The 25,479-nt window shown below is 42.3% G+C and overlaps 1 protein-coding gene across 5 annotated transcripts in view; it reads left to right on the top strand.

Annotated features, from left to right (window-relative positions):
- The first annotated feature begins 9,375 nt into the window (after nucleotides 1-9,375).
- The window catches only part of CCDC88C (coiled-coil and HOOK domain protein 88C), a 93,788-nt gene continuing 77,684 nt past the window's right edge, over nucleotides 9,376-25,479 (top strand). For all 5 annotated transcript variants that reach the window (XM_021531943.3, XM_021531941.3, XM_085582269.1 and 2 more), the window contains exons 1-3: nucleotides 9,376-9,799; nucleotides 9,894-9,994; nucleotides 17,216-17,324. In XM_021531943.3, the coding sequence (XP_021387618.3) occupies nucleotides 9,740-9,799; nucleotides 9,894-9,994; nucleotides 17,216-17,324 (270 nt within the window). In that variant the 5' untranslated portion in view covers nucleotides 9,376-9,739. The remainder of the gene's footprint in view (nucleotides 9,800-9,893; nucleotides 9,995-17,215; nucleotides 17,325-25,479) is intronic.

Genomic DNA, 25,479 nt, shown 5'->3' with positions numbered 1-25,479 from the left:
AAATTTCATAATGCAGAACAGTGATGGTAACTAACTCACCAAAATGCAAGATGGACGAATTAGGAATGCCAATATACTGACTTACTTGACTTAGAAAAATAAAAAAGAAATAATTAAAGCTGAAGGAAAATGGCATTAGTGGTATTCTTTAAAAATCTCTGATTCCCTTTGGAATACCAGTTTTCATGAATAAAAGATGGTTGTAGAATAAACTCTTTACAAGGATGCCATCTTTTGAAATTTATTACAATACTCAGTTGAAAAACAGCAATTAACTTGGTCTAAATCAAATTACCACCTTCTTTCCCCTTTTCCCAAAAGTCTAAATAATACTAATTTGAAATCAGGCATTATATCCTGCTTCCTTACAGAAGATGGCTTTGCACAGCAGTGCTTTCTATGAAGGGTTATTTATTCAGTTCCTTTCTTACATCTCTTTTCAAGAGCTGATTTCTTTTTGGGCATTCAAAGCACGGTGTTGCAACAATTATGATGTTTAATACATAAATGTATCAATACAAACAGAAATAAGAGAAATGAGAATCTGAGGCAGCATCACAGGTGATCACACCCAAGGGTAGGTGAGCACTTTGTTTCTGAACGTTGTAGATGGCGTGGCAGTTTCTGTGCCAACCACAAAAGGCAAAGCTTCAGTGGTTGGGCTTTGTGAGTACATACCAGCCAGTTTGGATTTAAATAAAAGTGTGCATTAGGCAGAAATTATTAGCCATCTCCTTCTCAAAGAGTTCATTTGTGATCACTTTCTAAGGTTGAGTTTTTACAATGTATTTGAAATGTCTGTGATAGGGCAATTCTCAGCAGTTTTATAGAGGCCAGGAGTTATGCACATGGTCACTACAGGATTAGACACAATCTGCTGCTGCATGGGATTTCCCATGGGCTGAGTCCCCATGCTGTTGCAACAAACTGTCTGAAACTTGATTTTTGCAACTTTGGTGTCAGAGCAGACATTGTAACAAGGAAATCTGCAATTTTGCAGGTTTTTTAATTAGTCAGAACCTAAATCCAGCTCAAGCTGTTAAACTTTTCTTGAGCATAAAGCTCTCAAAATTTATCCATACAAGTTATCTGCAAGTCTTTTAGGCTCTATCTTATGAAACCATTCTTCTGGGTTGATCAAAGGTACACTTTTGTTAAAGATTTTTTCTGTTCCTTTAGCAATCAAGTGCTTGAATCTTGTGATGTTTGATGCTGCAGTCTTTCAGACTTTTGGATACTTTCATAATACTTGTAGGAATCTTGGACTTTGAAACATTACATTTAACAGTGAGTAGTGAGTATTATGCTGAAGTTACTGGGCTTGGTCAAAATAATAATGAAATCAGGAACTTTGCAAGTTTTTATATTTTTATGAAGCTCTAAAACACTGGTAAAACATTAGGCTGTACATTTTTTAATGCTGTCTAACTTGTGGTTAGATGGTTAGTTGTCTTCCCAGTTATCTAATGCTTGTAGCCTGACAGGACATGTCTGCACTGATATAATATATTCATGGAAGTTGATATGGTGGGTATACTCTTGCTCAGTGATGTTCACTTGTATTCATGGAAATCTTGAAATATATTTTAGGGGAAAAATACTGGGATTGCAATGGATAATTTTTTTTTTTTAAGGGTGGGTTTGAGTTTATAGGTGCAAGAAATTATGTTAGGAAACAGTATCTGTTCTAGATCTTTCTTTTGGCTGATTTTTAAAACCATTGTCCTCATCCCATGAGACCTGCATGTATGTTGTACTAAGCGTGGCTCAGTCATCTTAATTGCATTTTAATTGTGCCCTGAAGTATGGTTTACAGGGCAAACCCTTCAGTATTTACAGACAAGAGCCAGGGTGTTTAAATCATTTATACAAGCCCCTCTGTTCCTTCAGTGGCTGAAAGACTTGATGCTCATTCCTTGGATGAACTTCCAATCTTTGAGCCTAGACTTATTGGGAATACCAAGACAGAATGTATATGAACTACCTGGTCCCTCAAGGAACCCACACACTAATGAAAGTAATTCCAGGTGATCTGGAATATTCCCAAATTTTCTTCTAATGTGTGCAGAGTGTGGCTGCATTCAGGTTAACACTGCACATCACCACAAAAGAGTTCTGTTCATGAAGGTGAAAGGATCTAAATCCTGGTGTATCTAAACAGTGAGTTGTCCCTAGAATGTGCTGTCTGTAATGTGCCTGCTTGGCAACAAAGCTCAGGGCATTCATTCACTCATCTCTCAGCCCACCCAGGTGAGGCATCATGTTCTCATGGAATTAAGTGCCAAGTAGGTCCAATGCTTCTAATGTGCTAAGGATGGAACAGTTCAGATCAGGTTTGCCTGTTTTTGCATCCCTGCAGAGGTGTTTAATTGCAGAAGTGATGGGGCTCTGTTCTCGTGTTGCTGCTGTGGTGCTGTTAGGCAGGCAGCTGCCTTTTCAACCCAGCACAATGAAGTTGGTTGCCTTGCTAAATGATGTTTCCTGGCATCTGCAGAGTGGCCACTGAAGTTCAGCCTTACCCCTCTCAACCATTTCACAGCTGCAGAGGCATCCTGGAGCAGTGCTGTGGATGCCAGAGCAGCACTGCAGTTCCCCTGCCTTGAGGACAGCCACTTCCATTCCAGGTAAGATGTGAAAGCAGGAGACAAGATGGGTCACCCATAGCCTACATGTAAAACCGAGCAAGCATTCAAAGAAGAGAAGTTGCTACAACTGAAGTGTTTCTAGAGAAGTTGTCCGTGTGCATGTTTTCCACCACTTAGTCTTTCTGGAGTCCAGAAGAAATGCTGGAATATACAGCTCATAGTTCAGTTCAGAGGGGAGGCAGGGCATTTGGGCATTCTGCAGATACAGGAAAACCTCCTGTGGGAGAGCCTGAAATGCCCACCTTCAGTCAGAGCCATAATTGAATGTCTTAATTCATGTCAGGGAGACATGACTTACTGTATTTTAGGTTTGTCTTGTACAGAGCCAGGAGCTGGATTTAACTCTTGTGGGTCCCTTCCAACCCTTGATATTCTGTGGTTCTGTTCTGTGTTTCTGTTCTATGGTTCTCTCCTATGATTTTCAGGCTACCTGATGAGTTTGTAGATTTGATATTGCTCTAGTTTCAACCACATTCACTGGAGTATGAATCTTGTGAGGGCTTAATATAAATTAATAAAACAACTGAAAGGTGAAATGAACCCCTGTGGGCTGCTGGGGGAAAAGGCAATTAAAAAAGGGAGGGGGAAGATGCCATCTTCTGTATGTCAGAACATTTTATTTATGAACAATGTAAAAATAATATATAAATCAGTAGGTAAAGTTAGAAAAGCAGAGTATTACTGGCAAATGATCAAAATAGCCATTGATTTAAAGTGACCTTAGAGCTATACCTGTGGCCTTGCTGTGCACTGTAGAATGTCTCAGGGATGTACAGTATCTGTCTCAGGACTCTGAAATGGCTCCATTGAACAACTGCTAAGTGGTTTAGGTTGAGATCTAGAAATTCTCTGGTACAGGGTGGAACTGTGTTCATGAAATGTACATCTTAATACAGAAGGGGGGTGATTTGGGCCAAATAGCACTGATCTTCTAAGTACGTGTAAATTAAGTGCTTGAAGATACTGTAGGTGGGCTGCCCACCTGAGAGGGCTCAGCAGCATTCCCTGGCTAGTGTACCAGTGTGGGTTAGTATTCCTTCTGAAATACACACATCCCAGAGCCCATACATCATGCTCCCAAGTTTTTGGACAAGGCTAATCTTTTCTTGTGTCTGGCAGCTTGCAGCATCCTACTGGCCTTTGTAAAATATATAGCAGAGTATGGCATGGGGCTGATGTAGATCAGGAAGGGAGGCTGTACCAGTACAATGTGTGTGATTCTCTGCTTTTTGGATACCCCAGCTGCTACTACATCAAATAGTGATAGAACCGAGTTATGCTAATTGGTAATATGCCTACAGGTATTGCATCAGAGTATAAAGACAGGAATGAGATGTGAATAGCCAAGTTAAAAAAATTGAGTTGAACAGTATTACCACCACAGGAGAGTCCTTGTGTGCTCTGCAGCGAGTCTGCAGTCACTCCAGCATCTGTGAAATACCAGTGTTATAATGCAAACAGCAATTCTCTAAAGTATCTGTAATTATAAAGTCTCAATTCTAAGGGAGTAAGTCAAGTCCATATGATTTAAAGTCAGTTTCTGTCCACACTGACCTTCGCTAAATAACATTAAATTTTTATATAATTCAGCTAGAATTAAAGTCACCTTCTGTGTTTCTGCACATTAAGTAAGTGCACATGAACATAAAGTACTGACCTCCAGTTTTTACCATAATCTTTTCAAACAGCTATATCTAACTCTATCACTGGACAGCCTTAGTTTTGTGCCTTCTGTCACAACCCCTCAAAACTGGAGGAGTCTTTCATTAGTTCTTCAAATTCTTCCCACATCTGTGACTCTTGCACACAGAAGTGAATTTGGGGTGCTATTTGTGCAGGTAGCAGGGTGACAAATTTCCTCATTGCCATATTGTTCACTGTTCCAAGAAATGGCTCTTGCCCTTAGTAGGTGTCAGAGGTGGTGTCCCAGCCCTGCTGCCATCTACCTCCCTGCTGAGGCTTTGTTTACTTGTCCCTGGAATGTTTTCCTTCCACATGAATTTACACCTTCCTTCAACTCTAGCCAGCCTAAGTATTTCCCAAAGCTGCTTATAAAACTTTTGGCTTGCCTATTATTTTTACCTCACCCCCAGTGTCATTGATACAGATATCGATACGCTCTTGTAAACTAAAGTGGCAAAACAGCAGTTTGAAAACCTGAAATTCCCAGAAGTGCTGGACCTTCAAAATCACATTCTGTTTTTATAAGGACATTTGCTAGTTATGATTGATAGGAATTGATACTTATTATTTCAAATATTTTTCATATTTATAAAACATAATCAAAAGATGTTTTATTTAATATATTTTAGTTTGTTCTGTGTTTTCTATGCTTCCCTATTTTTCCTTTAAAGCAGTCAATATCCATTCCTAATGTAGTCCTACTGGTTCTTTTTTCTTGTCTCATGATTCCCAGTTAGTGCTGCTGGTGTAGTTCTTTTCTTCAAAGCAAGAGAAACTGAGAAACATACACGGCAATCTTCTGCCTGGGGTATGTTCCTGCCCTGATGAGAACACAAGGTTTTGGGTAAGGTGCCCAAGTGTTTACACCATTATTCTCTTCAGTAATCACCTTCTCAACAGACCAGGTTGTGTTCTTAAAAGCTGCAAGACGCCTTCCCCTTGCTGCCACTGCTTCCAAGGACAGCTTTCCTGGTTTGCTGGACGTGAAGTTTCCACCCTGCTGTATCTCATGAGCTCACCGCATTAGATCACCAGGATCAGCCTTTGCTTAGCACCTCTTCAGGTGATGGATCTAAGTAAAATTAATTTATTCTCTCTTCTTGCAGGCCCATGGTTATTCCTCCACTGCTGTGACACTCATTGCCTCTCTGAAGGGTTCAAGTCAAGGAGGTTATGTCACCATTTTGTGCTTGCCTGGGATGTTGACTACTCCTACTTTACTTTCAAGTTCATGCAAAGAGTCATAAACCACTGGTGCCCCTTCATCCCCTCCCCATATCTTTTGCTTGTATTAACTTTATTGTTTGCCTTGTGTATTTGACTCTCCATTTTCTCTGGACTTAGAGGTTTATGAGATATTTATTCTGCCCAAACTCTCTCTCTTTGTATTTTAGGTTCTGTATTATGTTAGTCTCTTCGGGAGCCTAAGCAACTGGCTTACATTTCAGCAGTGAACAAACATGTGCTGAAGGTTAATTCTAGGGGTTTTTTGGGACTTTCTCTCTGAACGTTTCAGATACCAGCCATAGACTGTAAATCACCGGCATCCCGCGAGGCACATTAGCAAATACCTCTAGGGTTTTGTTTGTGTTTTGGTAGCACATACAGGTTTGTTTCTTTTTACTCTCATTCAAATTTCTTTACCACTTTTGTCTAAACAAAACAAACAATATTGAAAACATCATTTCAGAATTGAATATTGCGAGGACCAAAGCTATCTTCTGACCACCTTCTCTTTCTCCCGGCACACATTGTTTACAGCTCCAGTCTACATAAAGCAAACTTGCTCCATAGCTGGGAAGGTGGTTGATGAACAGTCAAGTCATATTTACAAGAAAGCTGCTTAACGATAGTGCCAAGCAAAGGAGGCGAAAAAGCTCTTTCCTGATTACCATGAGTTTAACTCTTGTATTGTAACCTCATGAATTATGTTATTCCCATCCCTCAGCAACTTACACTTCAGACAGCAGATGAATGGTGGAGCTTTGTTGATGGTTGTACTCGTTGCTAGGGGATAGTTTGAGGGGGGTGAATAATGCCATTTACAGTCAGCCTAAAGGAGCATTTGGAAATGTTTGAGCTTAGAAAGTTCACTCCGTAGTCTGTCCTTGGAAATTGAGTGCTTTGTGGCTGTGAAAACTGCTTTAGAAATAGACGTGATGATAACGAAGGCTTATACCTATGTAGGTGTCTTAAATCAGAGTTCTGGTGCTTCTTAGTTGTTTGATAACTATGTTCTTAGTTAAAAGCTGACCATGTGAAATGGTATCAAAACAAAATTATTGCAAATGACATTAAACTTAAATAGTACAAATTTTCATCATTGTTTTACTGTAAGAAGCATGATTTCTAAATGCAATTGCTTGTACGTGTCTGGACCTGAACTTTCTTGGATATATTTAGTTGGTATTTGTTTTATCTGCTCTGGACAGGCAGCAGCTTCAGGTACCATCAGAAAGAGGAACTTGGCCTGTAGTAGGTAGGTGAGGTTTTACAAGATACATCTGCGGTGGAACACAAGGTGGGTGAATAAAAGCGCTCTCCCTATAAATGCTGAGGCACAGTGTGGAGAGGACGTGGAGGAAGCACACACCTGGGGCTGACAGGAATGACACAGAATTGCGGAGGGGAAGCCCCTGCGCACGCATTCTGGTGTTTTGCCCAAGCCGGGCAGCCTGCCCTCCGCCCCGCCGCCTCCGGGGCGGCTCTGGCAGGGCCGGGCAGGGCCGGGCTCGTTCCTGCCCGGGGCAGCCGCGCTCCGCCGCCCTCGCCGTGCGCCCGGGGGCTTGAGGAGACTCCCAGCTACTCCGCATTTCCCAGCGTGCGTCCCCGCGCCCTGCAGCCCTTCGCAACAGCGCGTCCCCCTTGCCCCGTGCGTGTTGAAACAGCTTACTACATCAGTGCTCCCAGCGCATTTCAAAGCAATTTCAAAGCAAGAAAAATGTCATTGCCCGCTGCTGCTTTTCTGCCCGCTGCTGCGCTTTGCTTTCGGCACCGCCGCGCCGCCGCCAGAGGGCGCCCGGCCCCTGCCCGCCGTGGCCGAGCCGGCGGCATCCGCGTTCCCGAGCGCGTTCCCGAGCGCGTTCCCGAGCGCGTTCCCGAGCGCGTTCCCGAGCGCGTTCCCGACCCCGTCCGGTCCTGCCGCTGCGGCTGCACCTCCAGCGCCCGTCTCCATACTGCCTGAGGCCAAATATTTCCTGTAACACAGGCAATCACCTCGAATAACGCGTGAGCATTTGGCAGCTAACAGCATGCCCAGGAACGTTTCCTGGATAAGAAATTCGGTGCTACATGGTGCGCCCTCCCTTTCAATTGTCTCACTACTGGCAACATCTGTTTCGGACTATGCAGCTGTTGCTTCTTTTCGTCCTAAAAACGAGTTGCATCCCAGTTGTGGAAAGTGGGAAAGCAGTCTTGCATCTGTAGTCTGTCTTCTGTGAATAGCTCTACATAGTTTTCAAATACTAAGTTGTTTTGCTTTTGATTCCATTAATTAACACTCACATCTGTTGTAAGCACTGCAGTAAATGCTTTGAAAATTTATTTAATGAAATCTTTCCACAAGACAGGAAATCATAAGGCTTCGAGAAATCAAAGTATGGCAGTCCATCTCTCTGAAGTGTTGAGAAACTATTAACCATTCTTTTTCTCTCCGTCGCTGTTACACTCAAAAGCATACTTATTTCTCCATCCAGCTACAACAGATGGTTTACTTGCAAAACTTCCTTCTTTTCAGGTCCCGAAAGGACTGGACTACATGATTCACATAGTAAAGGGTTAATTTAACCACTTGTGCCCTCCTGCTACATCCTCTCAAGAAACTGAGCAAAAGAGCTCGTAAACAAGTTGCAATTCACATGTACCAGGGTAGCAAGAGGGAGTTACCTGTCCCCATCTACAGGGCTGCCTAAAATAAGGATCTACATGAAACAGATCATTAAACCCGATCCTCAGTGGGACAAACAGGCCCCTACAATGAACACCAGTGTCTATCATTTAGTAATAGTTTGCTTGCAAACTGCTCTGGTCCCTCAGGCACAACAACAGATGTCTCTCCCTCAGCTAATGCACAAACACACGTGTACCAAATCCCTTACGAAAAACACATATCGAAGGCAGGTGGTTAATAATAACCATAATTTCAGATGTCTCAACCGACTGTGCAAGATCCAAAACTTATTTTGTGAGTTCAGTATGATCGAACAAGAAATAGGCAGAATACACTAAGAAACAGCTGATGAACAAAGTGATAAATACCAGAGACAATTACATCTGTGAAAAGTAGAGCAAACTGTCGAACAGAAATCCTGACACCGCCAAGCCCCGCTATGTGACACCGTGCATTACACTGTTCAGCTTCATGGCTAAATTACTTCTCTTCAGGTTCTGAGCCTGGGATAAACAAAGCGGCAATCATCCAGATTACCTATCGTTATTTATTTCCCGCACTGAAGAGGGAGGGGATGAATTCTGCCCCGCAGGAGAGCAGCGGGCGCGCCGGTGGCGCTGCGGCGCGGACGGGCTGCGGCACCTGCCCCGGCCCGCGCCGGGCTGTGCCGCTCGCCTCGCTCCGAGCTTCCCTCCTCCTCCTGCGAGCTGCACCGAGGGCTCCACGCGGCACGTCCAGGAGCGCCCCCGCAAAGTACTTTATAGGGGATTTCGTGCTTTTTAAAGCGTAAACTTCGGACCCGCGCGCTCCCGCTGGGCGCTGGCGCCGCTCCCAGCGGGGCAGGGCGCGGCGCCGGGCGGCTCCCGGCAGGTACAGCCGCCCCCGGCGCGGCCCCGCGGGCGAGTTTGCCGGCGAGGCCGCGCATCACCTCGGCTACGGCGGGACCGGGGCCGCCCCCGCCGGGCGGGCCGAGGCCGCTCTCGCCGCCGCGTGCGGACGCTGCCCCGACCCCACACCGCGGCCCGCCCCGCGGCCGCCCGGGGCCGCCGCCCATTGGCCAGCGCCGGGCCCCTCGCCGCTCCCATTGGCCGCGGCCGCTGTCTGTCACGCCGCCGCCTCCGCCCGGGTCTAATTGCCGGGGCTCGGGCGCGCCCCAGCGCAGGTACCAGGGCGGCCGGAGCGGGGCGGCTGCGGGGCGCTCGGAGCCGTCCCGGCGGAACTCCGCGCCTGTGCTCCCGGGCGCCGGGCGTTCGTCGCGGTGGCTGCGCTCTCTCCTCTCCCGGCGTGGTTCGCTTTTTGCTGGAGAACCTCTACTTTAGACCGCGGAGCGAGCTCGGCGGGGGAAGACCGGCCTGTTGCCGTGGGGAGGAGGGCCCGCGGGGGCGCGATGCGCCGCGCATTGTTCGCCCTGTAGGCAGCGCCCGGCGGGCAGCGGGCGGCGGGCCATGGGCTCCGCGCCTTTGTCTCCCGACTGAGCCAGCCCCGAGCCGCAGCCTCCCGCCGCCGCCCCAGCCCCGGCGACATGGACGTGACCGTCTCCGAGCTGCTGGAGCTCTTCCTGCAGAGCCCCTTAGTGACATGGGTGAGCAGAGAGGGGATGAGGGGGCAGCCCTGCCCTGCCAGGGCAGGCTGGGTCCGGCCGCCATCCCCCAACCCTGCTGTCCTTCCTCCGGCAGGTGAAAACCTTCGGGGACCTCGGGAGCGGGGACCAGGACAACCTCGGCGTCTACATGGACCTGGTGGATGGCGTCGTCCTGAACAAAATCATGCTGGAAATGTGAGTGGGGTGAGGGGGGAGCGCCCTGCCCCTCCCGCGGGTGCCGGGGCTCTCGGGGGGCGGCCTGGGGCCGGGGCGGTTTCATTGTGCTTGCTCTTCGAAATTAACAGAAAACAGTGGGGGGGAAAAAAACCTCCGAACTAATCCTGGCCCAGTGTTCTTTAACTTGTTTTTCTAATGGTTTGGGGGGGGGGGGGGTTTGCGTGGTATGTGTGTGATTTTCATATTTTTTTCCTTTTTTTCCTCCCAGTTATCTTAGTTAATGCTACAGTGGAAGGTGTGTGGCAGTACAAAGAAGGAAATGAAAGTACAGTATCAAATAAAGTTTTTCTGGGAGGGTTTAATCTGAACTTTGTCTGATCTTGTGTAAACTTCGATACTAAATACATAATTTCGAAAAACTTTTTAGAGCTTCCGCTTTCCGGCGCCTCTGTAAGGCCATGTGTTGAGGGAACTTAGAAATTGGTTAAAAGATGGAGTGCTGAAAATACCCTAACATCGGATTGAATTGTCGTTAGGACTTGTGCTATGTTTTTAACCACATCCTTTCCTGTTGGTGATCTACTATGCTGCATGCAGAGCCTGAGCGTTTTCTCTTTTTCTGTATTTTATTTAAAATACTCTGAAATACATCTGAGAGAGCGTTTGGAGGGACAAGTGTTTGGCTTTCAGGAGAGGAGAGTTTGGAAGTCACTCAGTTTTGGCTGTGTGCTCTCTTTAAGTGACCGAAATTAATTGAAGCTCGGCCAGTGGTATGCAGTGTTAGTCCAAGCATTTAAATGAAGAATTCATGTTAGAATCCTTTAAAATATTGAGAAATGACGTTAAGTCTGACAGTCAACGTCTCAGCCACTCAGATTGTCAAGTTTTGTTATCTTCTGGTACCTGGCTGCTCCATGTGAGAAGGTAATGAAATTTGCTTCGGTTTGATGTTACCAGGAGTGAAAATTGTGAACTGGGGCTTAAATAGTGAAGCTGGTGAAAATCCATGATTCAGAGCAGAACCCAGATCAGCCAGTACATAGAGATAACAAACTAGTGGTGTAAACTGGCAGGGATAGAAGTCTCTTGTAAAGAGAAGGCATAATCTCCAGCATTTTTAAATTAATAATTGCACTTTTAAAAAATATTATTTTGTGCAAATTATAGCTTCAAGTATGAAGGTTTAGGTCCAGGCTTGTAGCTTTCCAAGATGTGGAAAATTAAATTTTGATTCATGACCATTGTGTTTGGCACAGAGATGACCAACCTATCTATGAAGGAACATCAGCTGAGTTGGCTGCAGGTTTAACTAAATAGCACTGTTATCTAATATGTTTATATAATTATATGTGTAAGAGTCATCTTATTTCAAATCAAGAAAAATTAACCAAGTCGTACTTAATTGTGAAGCTATGTGGCTTTTGAATGACTGTGGCATTGTGGGGAGTTTTATTAGGTAGTATGTGCAAACTTAAATATTTGTAATTGACCATTGAACTATGTCTAAGGAGGTGAGAGTTGTTGAAGTTGAGGGAGCAACTGAACAATGATCTGGGACAAGGAGACAATTCTAAGATCTCATGGAAGTAAGGGAGATAAGCATACAGGCTAGCTGAGTGCAGTGACACTAGTTAGCATTTTGTCTGCTCTCCTGTGATTGAGAGGTGCCCTGGCATGTTTGCTAGTTTTAATCTGTCAGGTGAATAAGTTGGTGGGGCTTTGACTTTTCTTCGCATTTTTCCTCCAACACCTCTGGCAGTGGTGTCTCAGAAAATGAAGTGTTGGAGGCACAGCACTGTGGAGTGGGAAACTGTCCCATTGCACACAATCTGGCCTTTCCTCCCCTTCTTTTAGGCAGTTTTAGCAGTGCTTCTAATAGTGACTAAAGAGCTTGAAACCAAAAGCTTTGTACTGAGATGCAAGATTGTTTAATATAGGAAGAATTGCAGTTTTATTTAGGTCAGTGTATCCTGACCTAGCAAGATGCTCAGGAGAGGTGCTGACTGAACTTTACTTTTCCCCGATTTTAACTTTAGAAATCGCAGTGCAATTACTGCTTACATGTAAGTCAGGCAAGTCTTGCAAGGCATGTTTCTGCCCACAAAGTTTCCAGAATAAAAAAATAAATGTGTTTTTAAAAATTATTACTCATCAGTTTTTTTAAGTCCTGGTTCCTGAAAATGGCTTTCAGTGCTTGGCTGGAGATTTCTTCCTGCTAAAAGCCTATTAATGAGGACCTTTGATAAATCTGGAATTGGATTTGCCATGCTATAATAGTGTTGATTGCTTGAAAGCACAGATGCAGGCATGCACACACATGTAGAGAGTAGGGGGTGGAGGGGTGAAAGAGCTGGGCTCCTGATGTGGACAGCTGCCTCATCACTTGTGTGCTATTTCACTTCAGGTTTTTTTATCCTGCTTGCTTGATTACTGGAACAGAAATAACAGGAGCATGTGATCTTGCAGCTAAACACCAGGTGTGATGCAGTGCTTTGCTGCAAATCGAGCTGCTTCTTTCAGTGAAGATTTTGAAAGCCAGATTCTTGGGAAATTCATTACTAAAAATACAACATATCTGCCCTGCAGCGAAGTAGATTTTTAATTCAGAGCAAAAAAAGACAGGTGGATCTGTGAAGAAATCCAGATATACCTGTTGAGTGGAGACAGCTGAGTGAGAAAGTAAGGCTTTAGCTGCTTTAGTCATGGGTGGGCTGTAGGAGTTCAGTCAGCCCCTAATTTCTGTTCTAATACTTGTGAGTTTTCGAGCAGCTTTGGGTGGAGAAGATCCCAGCTGCTTTGTGTTGCAGTGTCGATGTTTTTTAGGTGGTGGGTTCATCTCAGCAAGGCAGCTGTGTCACCAGAGACATGTGACAGCTATCTACCGCTTTTCCAGCCTGCCAGGTCCCTGCTGGCTTTGTGACAGGAGGTGAAAATAGGGCTGTGCCTTAACTTCATCCTCTTCAGAAATGAGCTGCCCCTGGGAGTGCCAGCCCGGAATAAAATGTGGTTTGCTCAGGCTTGCCAAGTGTAGCCATGGCACAAGGGCAGAGGAGGGGAACCTGGCCTGGGTTTAGGCAGACTGTAGTCAGTAGGACAGCAGCTGCTGGGCTTTGCTGGTGATGCCTTTGCTTACTAGTGATTTCTAAAACAAGCAAGACTGTTTCTAAGAAAGCTGAGTGTTGTTTGATTCTCTGTAGGGGCACCTAGCTGTTGAATGAGTAAATTCAGTAGCAAGAGTCAGCAATGTTTGGTTTCCCCACTTAGATTTTAAAACAAGATAAATGGTTTTTCAAATAATTCTGTGTAAATGAATGGTTTCCTTTGCCTGTGTCCTGTTTGAGTGTATAATCCCAACCTGATTGTGCATGAAGGACAACGTTGATTCTTGCAGACTTGCAGTACTGGCTGAATGCTCTTCATATAAAAATGTTAATCTTCAAAGTGTAACTGCTGTGTTTCAAGCTTGTGTTGCTGATGGATTTATGTGTACCAGGTTAATGAGATTCTCTGCAGACATACTTGAAAGAACTTTTTTCAGATGGCTGTGTTGTCACTTCCTGGTATGAAATTAGCATGTGGTGGCACTGCAATGACTGCCTTCGGTGTTACAGTTGCAGCTGTGGTATAATATCTACAAGCATAAGCAAATATTTGCCTCATTTAACTTCCCAAATAAAACTTCCTGTAAGAAATTACGTGGAGGTTTATGCAGGCATGTAAGTGTTTTCATGTTGGCTTGTTCTAATTCTTCTGATTGAAAATAGACTTCTCTCCTGTCAAAACATTTAGCAAACGGGAATGTGTATTAGGAATCTGCTGGGAATGTTATTTGTGTTAAAGTCCTGTTATAACAAAGCACAATAATAGGTTTCTCCATTTCAGTTGCTGCCATGGTTTGTGGTATTGTTGATGTGTTGTCTTGAATTTAGACCATGTGACAGGAACAGCAGCACTGTAAGTGCCCGCTCCACTCCTCATGGTTTGTAGGAAATGGCACAAATACCAGAAGTTGTGTTAGAGATGTGCATCCTCTTAGTTTAAAACTTTGTAATGCTACGTAGAGGTGCAGTTTTCCACCATTTTCTAGGCAATTTAGGAATCTGCCAGCCTTAGTAGCATCATCTCACGTGGTAGAGGAAGAAGTTGGATGGGTAGGAGGGTTAGACTAGCCCCAGTGTGGTGTGGTTTTGGTTAGTGCCTTGCCTGCAGAGCAGAGTACCACAGGATGCTGAGCCAGTCAGTTCCTTCTGGCATCTGATAACCCTTGGGCCTGGCTTCAGGGCTTTCCTCTTGCTCTTCAAAATGGCTTCTCAGAAATTGTATGAATAGAAATGTCATTTTGGATTTTAAAATTTATTTTTTTATGGTTACTTTTATGACTTAAGGAATTGCATTATCATGCACTGTGTTGGTGGCCCCATGCTTGCTGAACTTGTCACTTGATCTGTGTCTCCTGTCCCTTCCTTTCCTCTCTGTTCCTAGACGACTCATTCATGAGCATGCATGATCCAGACAACTTCTTTAAAATGTTCAGGTATATATTGAGGTTTGAGACTTTTTCTGTTTATTTGGCTTGGGTGGGTTTTTACTGGTTTGTGGAGTACTTCCCTAAGTCACACCTCAGCCATGCTGTCTCAGTCTTATTTAGGTAATTTTTTTGATCTTGAGAAGTAGGTGGTTTTCAAAAAAAAAAAAAAAAAGTAGTTTTCATTATATTTGTGTGTAAGGGAAAAACCAAACATCAAAGGACTGAGAAGGCATCTGAGGTGGTGTTCAGGAATTTTTTCAGATAAATCCAGACAAGAATTTGTTTGGGTTACCTGGTTAGTGTTGCCAAAAAAAAAAAACAAACTTCTCTTTAATTTTCAGTGTGATCCTTAGAGTTTCTTTCTATGAAATTCTTGATGAGCAAATTTCACCATACAGTCAAGGGCTGTAATGTTCAAAGTGTAGTGCTAACGGCTCTGCCTTCTTTAGGGTAGGATTGTCTTTAAGTACAGAAGGAAGAAACGGGATCTTGCTTGTTGAGGAGGCATTGTTCCATTTTCCTGTGAAGACAATAAGCTTTGTGGCAGTTTGAAGTGTAGGCTGTGCTGGACTTCCACATCTTGTTCAGAGGGTCCTTTCTGAAGTAAGCTGAGGTGCTGTGTGAAGCTGGTTTCACAACATGTTCAAAAAACATGTTTTTGAGCTACATACTATTTTCAGAAAAGCTTTTTAACTTTTTTGTGATGGAGAAGTGGCAGTAGTGCCAGAGCTATGCTGTGCTGCAGCTTGGCTGGAGGTTAAGAGGACCCTGAGGTCAGTGGCATTAAGGGCTCTTGGAGCAATCAATTACCCTTAACGAAGATGATAGGATAAAAGCTCCGGAATTGCTCCTGAGGGCCCGGTCCTGCTAGTGCTTATGTTCTTGTAGCACAGTCTCCACTGTGCAAGAGAGAGCAGATCTGCTCTAGGAGGTAGTTGTTCTGTGTCTTGTGTGCCTTTGAAAACGTCTTCCGAGTCCCACAGTTCTGCTGCTGCAGCTGCTTTCTGTGGTTGGTCAGTGTCTTTGGTGGATTTTTGCCCCATTTTGGGCAGTTCTGGGAAGGACTGTGGAGTAGTGACTGCTGGCCAGTCAAAGATTGTCAGTTCCTGGCCACAAACCTGGGAACGCTGCCAGACAGTGGCCAGTGGTGTGGCAGTGTGCTGCCTGCATGAGCTTTCACATGGAAATGAGAACTATAGCCTGACCCTTCTGTTTGGCCAGCTTCTCTTTACTGTATGTTTCTTCCCTTTTAGCTTCCCACTTTTTTGTCCTGGCCTTGCCTAAAAAAGCTGTGTCCAGCTTTCTTTGAGGTACAGCATCTACTCAGAATGTACTGAAGGCAGGGCGTTGTCTGTGCTCAAGCCCAGGTGGCATTTATGCCTCTCCTGTCAAACTGCTACAAGTATGGCTTCTGCACTCCTGTATCTGAGCAGCAGTAAAATGGAATACTTACTACAGATTTTAAAGTAAAAGCTTGTTGCAGTTGCCTGTTTTTGTTCTTTATTTCATAATTTGTTATAGTATAAATGTGTATACAAAGTCCTTTGCTGCTGGAAAGGCTGTGTAGTGTCTTGCTAGTTTATGCCAGTATCGCATAAATGCATGTACATAAATACTGCATCTGATATGACCTGCTGTCAAGGCAGTTTTCTCTCATCTCTGGAATATCTGTGTTTTTTTCATGCTTATTCTCATAGCATTGCTTTCACTCAAGATGTTCTGGAATGGTTGTGCATTTAAAAAAAGTAAACATATTTATGTAAACTCTTTGACATACTTACATAAATGTTGGCAGATATATTTAAAAAATAAATATTGGATCAGTTCCTCTTTTATTTCCTTGTCAACGGCTGAGTTCAATAGTTGGCCCTGGAAAAGCTGTGAATTGCTTAATTAACAGCCAGAGCAGAGCTGTGGGAGGCAGGTGTTTGGATTGTGTAGGAGTCTGCTGATAAGGGTCATTATTAGAGGAGAAACACAAATCTTTGATCTGTGCTATTATCAGATAAAGATTTTTGGGTTCCTTTCTTTTTTTTCAAAACCATAGTGAGTATATGGAGATGATCTGAAGGTGTACATTTGTATGAAATACGTTACAGCTTTTTTTCTGTGTCTAGTTTTTTATTATAGAAATAAAATTGCTTCAGGTACAATTTTGATTTGTTTTTAAAATCAAACAGAAAATGTAGCATGTACATTAGCAATATGGTTAGATGATATGGGGGTAATAAATGCAGTATTCTTTTTTTCCCTTCAGTTTATGATACATATGGTCTTTGCAGTTTTTACAGTGATCACCCATCAAGTATTAATACCCTCTTCCTGTCATGAAAACTCCAAAGCCAAGGAAGGCATGATAGTATTTCCTAGACTTGCCTTTATTTGGATAAGAAAAGCTCCATATTATCAGAGACTGCTTTCATTTAGCTTGCATAAACTAGATATGCTCTTTTTTCAGGAAAAGGCAGGTAAGAAGGGAAGCTGACCTGAAGTACTGTGTGGGTTGCAGTAGGGTACTTTGTGACACGCAGGAAATATTTCCAGCTTACAAATAGGTGCAGAGATAGTGAGCTTATTCTATCATTAATTAATGCATATGTACCTTGTATAATTCTCAGTGTATTTAATTGATAAACTTCAATGTGCTATTGAGGTGTTAAGTCTTAACACAAGTTTAATTAGTAATACTTCATTTTCTTCCTTTTTAATAGAGATCCTCGACCAACCAACCAACGTGTCAACAAGCATGTAAATAATGATACCTATCTTCGGGTTCAAAACCTGACCATCTTGATCAGAAACATTAAGACTTACTATCAGGTGAGAGTTCTGCTCTCTGCTCATTAATTTGTGGTGACTGCTGTACTGTTTTAGCTAGTGCAGAGGCTGGGGGCTCAAAGAAGTTTGCTACAGGAAATGGAGAGGAAATTGTGTTTGTGTAAAAGTACTTTCAGCCATGCTTTTTCTTTGTAAAATTGACAATATGGTTATCTTCATCTATTCCTCATGGCCAGAGGCTGCTTCCTTGCCTTCCTCTTTTTCTTTTTTTTTTTTTTTTTAAGAAGTTGTCCTCAAAGACTGTCAGCATTTGGAGATGTATGTGAGGGGGTTTGCTGAAATGGTAGTGTTTCTAGGTATAAGACTTTTTTAAAACAGGAAAACTTCTTAAAGGGACTGCTAGAAAATAAAATCTTGATGAAGATGTGTTTTTGACACTAGAATATAAGTCTTAAATTGATAGGAAAAATTTGTGCTTAGCTTGAAGGTAGACTTCTTACACTCTGTACTTTGGTGTATTAGTAGTTGTTTGTTCAGAACTCTTCTAAGAGAGCGAAGTGCAGGAATGGCTGCAGAGTCTCACTCTGCACTTGTTGGGTGCCATTCTTGAGCTGTCAGTGTTCCTCTACTGTAACAGTGCTCCCCTAAAACGAGGGTGGTGACAGCTGAGCACTTTTGCAGAGTTATGAACATGTTGGCTGCTTCTGGTGAGCCACAGCATGAACTGTTACTCTAAATAGAATTTCTGTATGCCCACTGTTATGTGTATTTGGACTTCTGAGTGAGGAGGTAACAGTTCTACTGTTTCCTTCTACATGTCTTTTACCAGATTTCAATGCTGTGCAGTACATAAACTAGGCTGAAACCACTTAGGATTGTTAAAATGCTTCTATGTTTCTCAGTTGTATAATGAACAACTAAAGCCAGCTAAACTGTACAAGTTGATGCCAGTGTGTTTACCCTGGACACTTCATCTTTTCTGTATATATAGGAGACTGTGTATTGGTTTTGTCTTCAACATACAGAAGATATGTAGAGTAGTGCCTTTTCATGCCATTTCCAAAGTTTGCCTACTGCTCTTCCATGTGATTGCCACAACTCTGCTCTTGGACTTGCTTAGGGAAGTCTGAAAGAGAGGCACTTGTGAAAAATTATGAACTCAGATGGGCTGTGTGACTCATCTGTGCAAGTTCCAGCAGCCTGCTGGGACAACAAAGTAACTCAGGTTTGAGATGGTGTAGGGGAGGGTATCATGTATTTCTGATCTGTGTCTCTTGTTGAGATCTGGAGATGCTGATGCAATGGGATGTCATTCCTGAGACTTGTGATTTCTAAGGGGAAATGCCATTTGGTCATAACTAGAGACTGAAGTTTAGGGTTTAGTGGATTGGTTTTTTGCTTTGTCTTCTTGTTGCTGTTTGTTTCTGTAGTTCAGTGAATTGCTTAAGTGTATATGGAGTCTACAAGAGAGATTAGTCCTAACCTGCTTTCTCCTTAGCCCTACAAGATTTACTGTCTGAGAGTTTGGTGCTTCAGTTGTTGAAACTTTCACTAATGAGTTTTTTTTTTTCTTTTTTCTATTTTTTTTTCCTTCTTTCTTGAAGCTGGTACTCTGACTTCTTTTAAAAGTACCTGGAGCAAGATCAGAGTCAGGAAAAAAAAAGTGATTCAGAGTCATGTGTTATGTTGCTTGTTGACCTAGCTGTTGAGCTAATCCAATAAAGCTAGCAACAAGCAAAATAGGTTAAGACACAGAATTTTCAATGGGAAACAGTAGCTGAGGCTTGCAGTAGCAGCTGTAACAGTGATGTTCCTATTATCCAGAAATTAAATATTGTGAATTGTGCTGCCTGAGGACTATATATACAGTATGTAAACAAAGCAGTTGTGAGAGCTCATCAGTCTTTGTTTTTGGTCCTGAAAATGTAATTGCAACAAAATTTAAAATAAAATAGTTGGTTTTTTTTTTTTCTGGTAATAAGATTATATAAGAAACTTATTTTTCCTTGACACAATCATGTCTTCAGGGCAAATCCAAGGTCTTGTTACTAATCTGAGATTCCTTTTCATGTGGTGTGTGCAGCTTTCAGCTCTCCATCGTCTGGGGGTACTTGAGGCCATCTATGCTGTAATTGACCTCTGTGTGAGATTGAAGTGCAGTATAATGTTGCATCTGTACTCATGCCTCTGTTAGATGTTTGGAGGTTTTCTTGTCATTTAGTATATGATTTAAGTAGGTTTTACTAGAGTTTTTTTAAAATGTGACCTCATAGAAGCTTTGGGTTATTAAATATTCTTAATAATTAAATGTTGTTATGATAATTCTCTCCTGAATAGTAGAGATGTTTTAAATAGGCTGAAGTTATGGGCGCTGTTTAATGAAACAGTATAAATACATTATCCTAAGTTAAAGTGAGGGTAGTTAGTGTCTTGCTGACTGAAAACACGTTTGCAGACTGTGAGGGAGAAGTTCCTGACAAACAATAGGAACACAAATTTTCTGCTTGCTCAAGAGAAACAAGAGCCCCTAAAAACATGATAGTGACATTGACATTTTACTTTCATCTTTGCTTAATGGACCAAAGTCAAGTTTATGGCATCCTTGCTGAATTTGGAAGACCAGATAGCCTAGAATGAAGCAGCTATTTCCTCCTCCTTTTTTGGAAGGCATTGGTAGGTATGAAAGAATACTTGCCCTTCTCTGTACTGGGCAGGAGCAATCAGAAGTGTGTCATAAATTAATGGTACTGTAAACAGTATCTGAGGAAGATGACATAAGTGCTTACTAAAATTAATGTTGGTATTCAGAAGGTAGTTGACATTTCAGATCATGTAATTGTCTAGTCTGTCTGTATCTAGTATCAGATTTCTCCTATAGCTGTATCACTGATCTCTTCATTAAAGCAAAATTCTCATTAATACAGATAATGCTACTTCAGAAAACAAGGACATGGCTGATCCAGAAGCACAATTCCAAGCATTAGTGTTGGCACTTTCCTGATCTTATAAGCTGAGGGTTTTCTAGGGATACATATGAGCAAGCCAGGTTATTGGTGGAATTTGGGTTTGATTTAAACTTTAAAGATCAGCCCCTATATGTGCTTCACCAGACATAACTTGGGAGGGGTTAGTGCAATGAAGAGGCCTTTTTTTCCTGTTTGAATAACCTCTCTATTTTAGAAATTTGCTGACTGAATTTGTTCATTGGCAATTTTCTGAAGAGTTGCCATCTTGCAACTTTAAACTGCATGAGACTTCATTGCTGATGGCTACTAAGAAAAAGTGTCAGGAGTCCTAAAACGGTGGACAGCACTGGTTGTTGTTGTCTTTGGTGATTTTTTAAGATTTATTTGTTTGCTATGTAATGTGTTATCCGTGCTACCACTCAACAGCTTTGCATTTCCAACTCTCTCAACAGTTGTACCTTGGCAGGTCTTATTGACTTGAGAGGGCCCCTCTTTAGAAACCAAGCATATGACTCATTTTGCTGTGGGATTTTATGAGCATTCAAGATGTCATTAATTGCATTTAACAATAGTTACCCTACTGGTTCACTGGAGAAATGGCTGATCATAAAACTTCTGGAATTGGTGCCATATCTTGGAAAATGCTGAACCCGGCAGAAAGTTTACTCATAGTCTGAAGTTTGTGACTCTTCTTGCTCTGAATTCTAATTCTTTAAACTGAAAGAAGATGGAAGAATGCTAGAAAATTTGAAGGGTGTTAGCCTCTCCCTTTTCTGTGTTGTAGAGAATATTTAAATCCTGTAGGTGCTGCTACTTGAGGATTCGATGTAAGAGCAGCACCTGATATCTGCAATGCTTAGATAATATGCTCATACCTGCAGAGTTTTGGAAGAAGCCTAAGGTAGGCTGGCAGGGGAAGCTTGAACCAGCTTTATTATGCTTCCTCTGCTCATGTGTCAATCTTTGGTTTAGTGTTTTTTCTAAGGAACTAAAAATCACTTTGATACCAGTTTATAAAAAAAGGAGTTTTGTGAAAGGGTCTGTTTTGAAAACAGCTAGTTTCCTAAACTTCAAAAATGTCAGATATCACTCCAACAGTATGTACTGCAGACTCAAGCAAAAATTGGCTGTGCCTGGATGGGTATTGTGGTCACATTTGGAGTAAGTGGATGAGAAATGCTATTGTAAGAAATGCTACTGTGTGGTCACATCTGTATTTTTGTTGCCTCTGTTCCCTGCAGTTGTGGCCGCTAAATACCTAGCGAATTACCTTGTGCTTCTAAAAGGTTGGAAATATCTCTTGACTAAAAAATAAGTTGTATTGAGGCACAGTTCTGACAAGAGTTGGGACTGTGTGCCATGTGAACTTCGGTAAGAAACTCATAAAAACCCTTAGTGCTCTCATTAAATTGAGGGGGTGTGTAAAGAGGAAGTAATTCACTGAATTTTTAGAGAATATGTTACCACAAATCCTACTGTCCCCACCTAAATCACTCAGCTGGGCCCAGAGATCATGGAGGACAAGGACGCCTTACTTTTAAGGCATATCTCTTCAAGCCTGTGTCTTCCTTTTTCTTTGCTGCTCTATACTTGTGTAAAACAAGTACAAGCAGCAGAGTTTTTATCAGGTATGTTAAAGGATGTTAGCTGCCCATGAGTTGCTGTGGCTGTTTCTAACCTTTGGAATAGATAAGAGTTTGCTTTCAGGCTGAGGCAAATGCTGTTTTTCCCTGTGGATCAGTGAAGGTCTTGCAATACCAGTAGCTTCCAGATCAGTGAACAACTCCCATTTCTGTAGTTGAAGCACTGAGTCAGGTTTAGAGCTCTTAACTGAACTGCAAAGAGAAATTAAAACTTGGAGTTCCAGATTTGGGCACAGCTTAGGTACTGGCAACTGTACTCAAGTTATAAATAAAGTTCTGGAAGCAGCGGTGTCCTCTTTTTTGAGCTGGAATCTTTCCCTACTAGGCAGGCTACTTCTAGTGGGCTAGTAATCTAGTCCTTAGCAAAGTAAACAGCAAGAGGCTAGAAATGCACACACCCTGAAGTCAAAAAAGTATTTTTATGCTTTTAAGGGGAAAGTTTGTACCTGCAATGGCCTGCTGAAATTAAGTAAAACTGAACTTCTTTTTGCTAGCTTTGTCAATTTGATGGGTTAAGCTATAGTGTGCCTGAGAGACTGCTTTCCTTTGAACCCTTGTTCCCTGGGGAACAGTTTTGGCTTAGGGACAACCTTTCTTAATCTTCAGCTTTAAATTCCAAAATTATTAACTGAGTGTCAGCTTTCTCATGAGCAAAGATATCTAGAGCTTCAACAGAAGTTTTTAATTCAAATGCTTTGCTGATGTCATGCACTCCTAAGTGCAGTTCTCTCTGTACAGATAGAAATCTCTGTACAGATTTTCTATACAGTTGAGTGGGCTGTATTCATAGAGTGTCGAAAATTTTCTGCATTGGCAATTGTGCTGTTGCACCTTACCATACGTGCATGTTCTTGTGGCCTGAATTTACAGCTGCACAAAGCAACAACAGTGAGAAGCCATGAAGCCTCTGTTTTGTCACTAGTGTACAATAAATAAACCAACTCCTATGACAAAGAAGTTATTTGTAAAGTACTCTTGTAGGGGTGGTCTGTTTCTGTAAGGCACTGGGCCTTTCAGGACTCAAGATTCTGCCACTGGCACAACCTGGAGTAGAACCTTGTTAGCTGTGTATTTGCTTCTGCTTCTGTTCTTCATTTGACTTCTAGTTAATTTAAACTTGCTACAGGCACAGACTGTCTGTCTTTATTTATGCAGTACTTAGCTTAATGAAGCTTTCTTGGTTCTTCAGTGACAAAAACATTTTGAGTTAGACTTTCTCTTCTGCAGGACCATCATCATGAGACATGAAGGTTGTGTGTAAGACTGGTATTGTCCACAGTGAATTGTGAAGGTGTTCTCTTACTGTAGTGCTGTGTGCAGGGCAGGGGAATGACTGACCTTGGTGCTGCTGTTCTGGGAAATGCTGAACCAGTGATGTTAGTCTTTGATTTAGTTCTTCAGCTAAAATTGGGTACCACTCTGCTGCAGTGGAACAAACACAAGAATCACAAAAATCACGGTCATTTTGTATAGGTCCCGTTATCAGGTATTTCAGTGGGAAAGAGACAGACAAGTGACTCATCACTAGCAGCCAGACTGTCTGATGCTTTGTTAGTGAAAATGGTCTTGATCATTTCCAGAAGAACTAAACAAACATTTCTCTTAAGTTTCTGCAGACTGCTGAGAGATACCATTCCAAGTAACTTAGTAGCATACTGTTGGACACCTGATTGAGATTACTGGCTTTGATTTAAGGGTGCATTTTGACTGGTAGATTGAGTTTTATCTGGAAGTTCAAGGGATGGACTGATTTTAGAGACCTGTTTTTGTTTTTTTTTCTTGAGGCTCTGTTTGCATTTTAATGCAGAATTAAATAGTAACCTCAAACAGATGGAAGAGAATTGATTGATTTTTAAACTACTTTTTTTCTGGATCTAGAATAGGGGTAAGTGCAGAGTAGCCTGACATATGTCTGCAGTCTTGTCTTTGTTTTGCTTAATAGGCTAGAGGGGTGCAAATACATTGTACAGACAAATGAAGAAACTGAGCCAAGGAAAGAGAGGAGCAGTGTCTTAACACACAGGGGCAGATGGAGGTGGCCTGTAAAATTTTACAGTATGGAATAGCTGTTTGGTTCCCACACAGCAGCATTTACTTAACCTCTGACATGTTAATTGAGAGCAATTCTTGGGATGTCTGAACTGCAGAACACACCCACAGTGTCCTTTATATGGCTTAAAAAAGAGTAATGTGAGAGTGTGTGTGACTTCCCTTAAGGAAAAACAAGGCCTGATGTTAATGTCCTTGACTGTTGCTGTTATTACCAATGCTAAAGCCACAGAGTAACTTTTCAGTCCTCTGCTACATATTTATTTTTTAAGATAAGGTTTGAAATGTAAGTTGCTGTTCAGACAGCCATGTTCAGTCCTGCTGCCTCAATTTTGGGCAAATGTTCTATTTTCGTTAGCTGAAATTTTGCAAAGGGGTGAATTAAGTTTCATAGAGCCTACCAATTCTGGGTAAGTTAGAAAACAGCCTGAATGCTACTTACAGCTGAAAATAGCTTTCAGGTTAATTTTTTGCTGAAAGATAATAAAAAAATGCAAGCTAAAGATTGCTTTATTGCCTGTGTTTCTGTAATGGTTCCATGTAATTTAGTAGTTTTCATTAAAAAATCTTTAAAGAGAGAAGAGGAATTCCACAAATGTATGAAGTATGATTGCCAAACAGTCCCCTAACTGCATACCAATTCCCAAAGCAAATAACTTCTGCTTTTAATGGCAAGTAGTAAAGGAAAGTGATTTATAGTCTAATTTTATTGGCATTTTCTGCCCATAAAAGTGTTATTTAATCCAGTGTCACTTTCATTGAGGTTATTGTTGCATTCTGTATTGTGATATACAAAGTTCAGTCCACAGCTTTGATTTCACACAGTTCTGACTCTAGATTAAGATTTGGTGTCCAGGCTTGTTCCAGGCAAAGGTCTCTTTGTGTCTGTAACTCAGCTGGCCTTGGCTTTCCACTCAGCAGCATCCTAGTTCAGCTGTTGATACAAAGCTCTGTAATGAATTTCCACCTTTTTGTACAGTGCTCTTTTCAGTGGCTTATTAGACCTGTAAGCAGTTCTTCCACAGTGTGTTTTCATCTCGGATAGGTATTTGAGTTGTCTTTTAAAGCAGTGCTTCACTGTCCTCTTGAAGGAGTATCAGGTTACAGAATTGTGTTGGAGATCATGGATCTAATGCAGAATTTGATTTACTTCTTTTGTGGTTTGTGTTGTAGAGATCTGCCCGAGTTTGGAGCTGACCTCCAGTACTTCTGACAAATGTGTGTGCTCTTGGGCCAAGAAATGGGTGTGAAGGTTGTGGAGACATCTGTCCTGGTTAAGAATTAAGGGATTTACCCTGCTAAGCAGGTTGCTGGACCAGAGAAAATTGCAAACATGGGGACAGGAGGGAATTTTAATGTGCTAATTTCTTTGCTGAAGATAACTCACAGGAAAGGGTATATTTGCTACTTTACGTGGCGTATGGACTTTACACCAATGAAATTTAAGAAAGGCACCTGCTCATGAATGCACAGAAATTGAAATGCTGTCACTTCCTCATGCATGCATGCATCTCCCATTTGCACATCTTGGTTTTTGAA

The sequence above is a fragment of the Lonchura striata genome, chromosome 5 (assembly GCF_050655825.1).
Source record: "Lonchura striata isolate lonStrDom1 chromosome 5, ASM5065582v1, whole genome shotgun sequence".
Lineage (NCBI taxonomy): Eukaryota > Metazoa > Chordata > Aves > Passeriformes > Estrildidae > Lonchura > Lonchura striata.
This window is presented reverse-complemented; position numbering and strand designations above follow the sequence as displayed.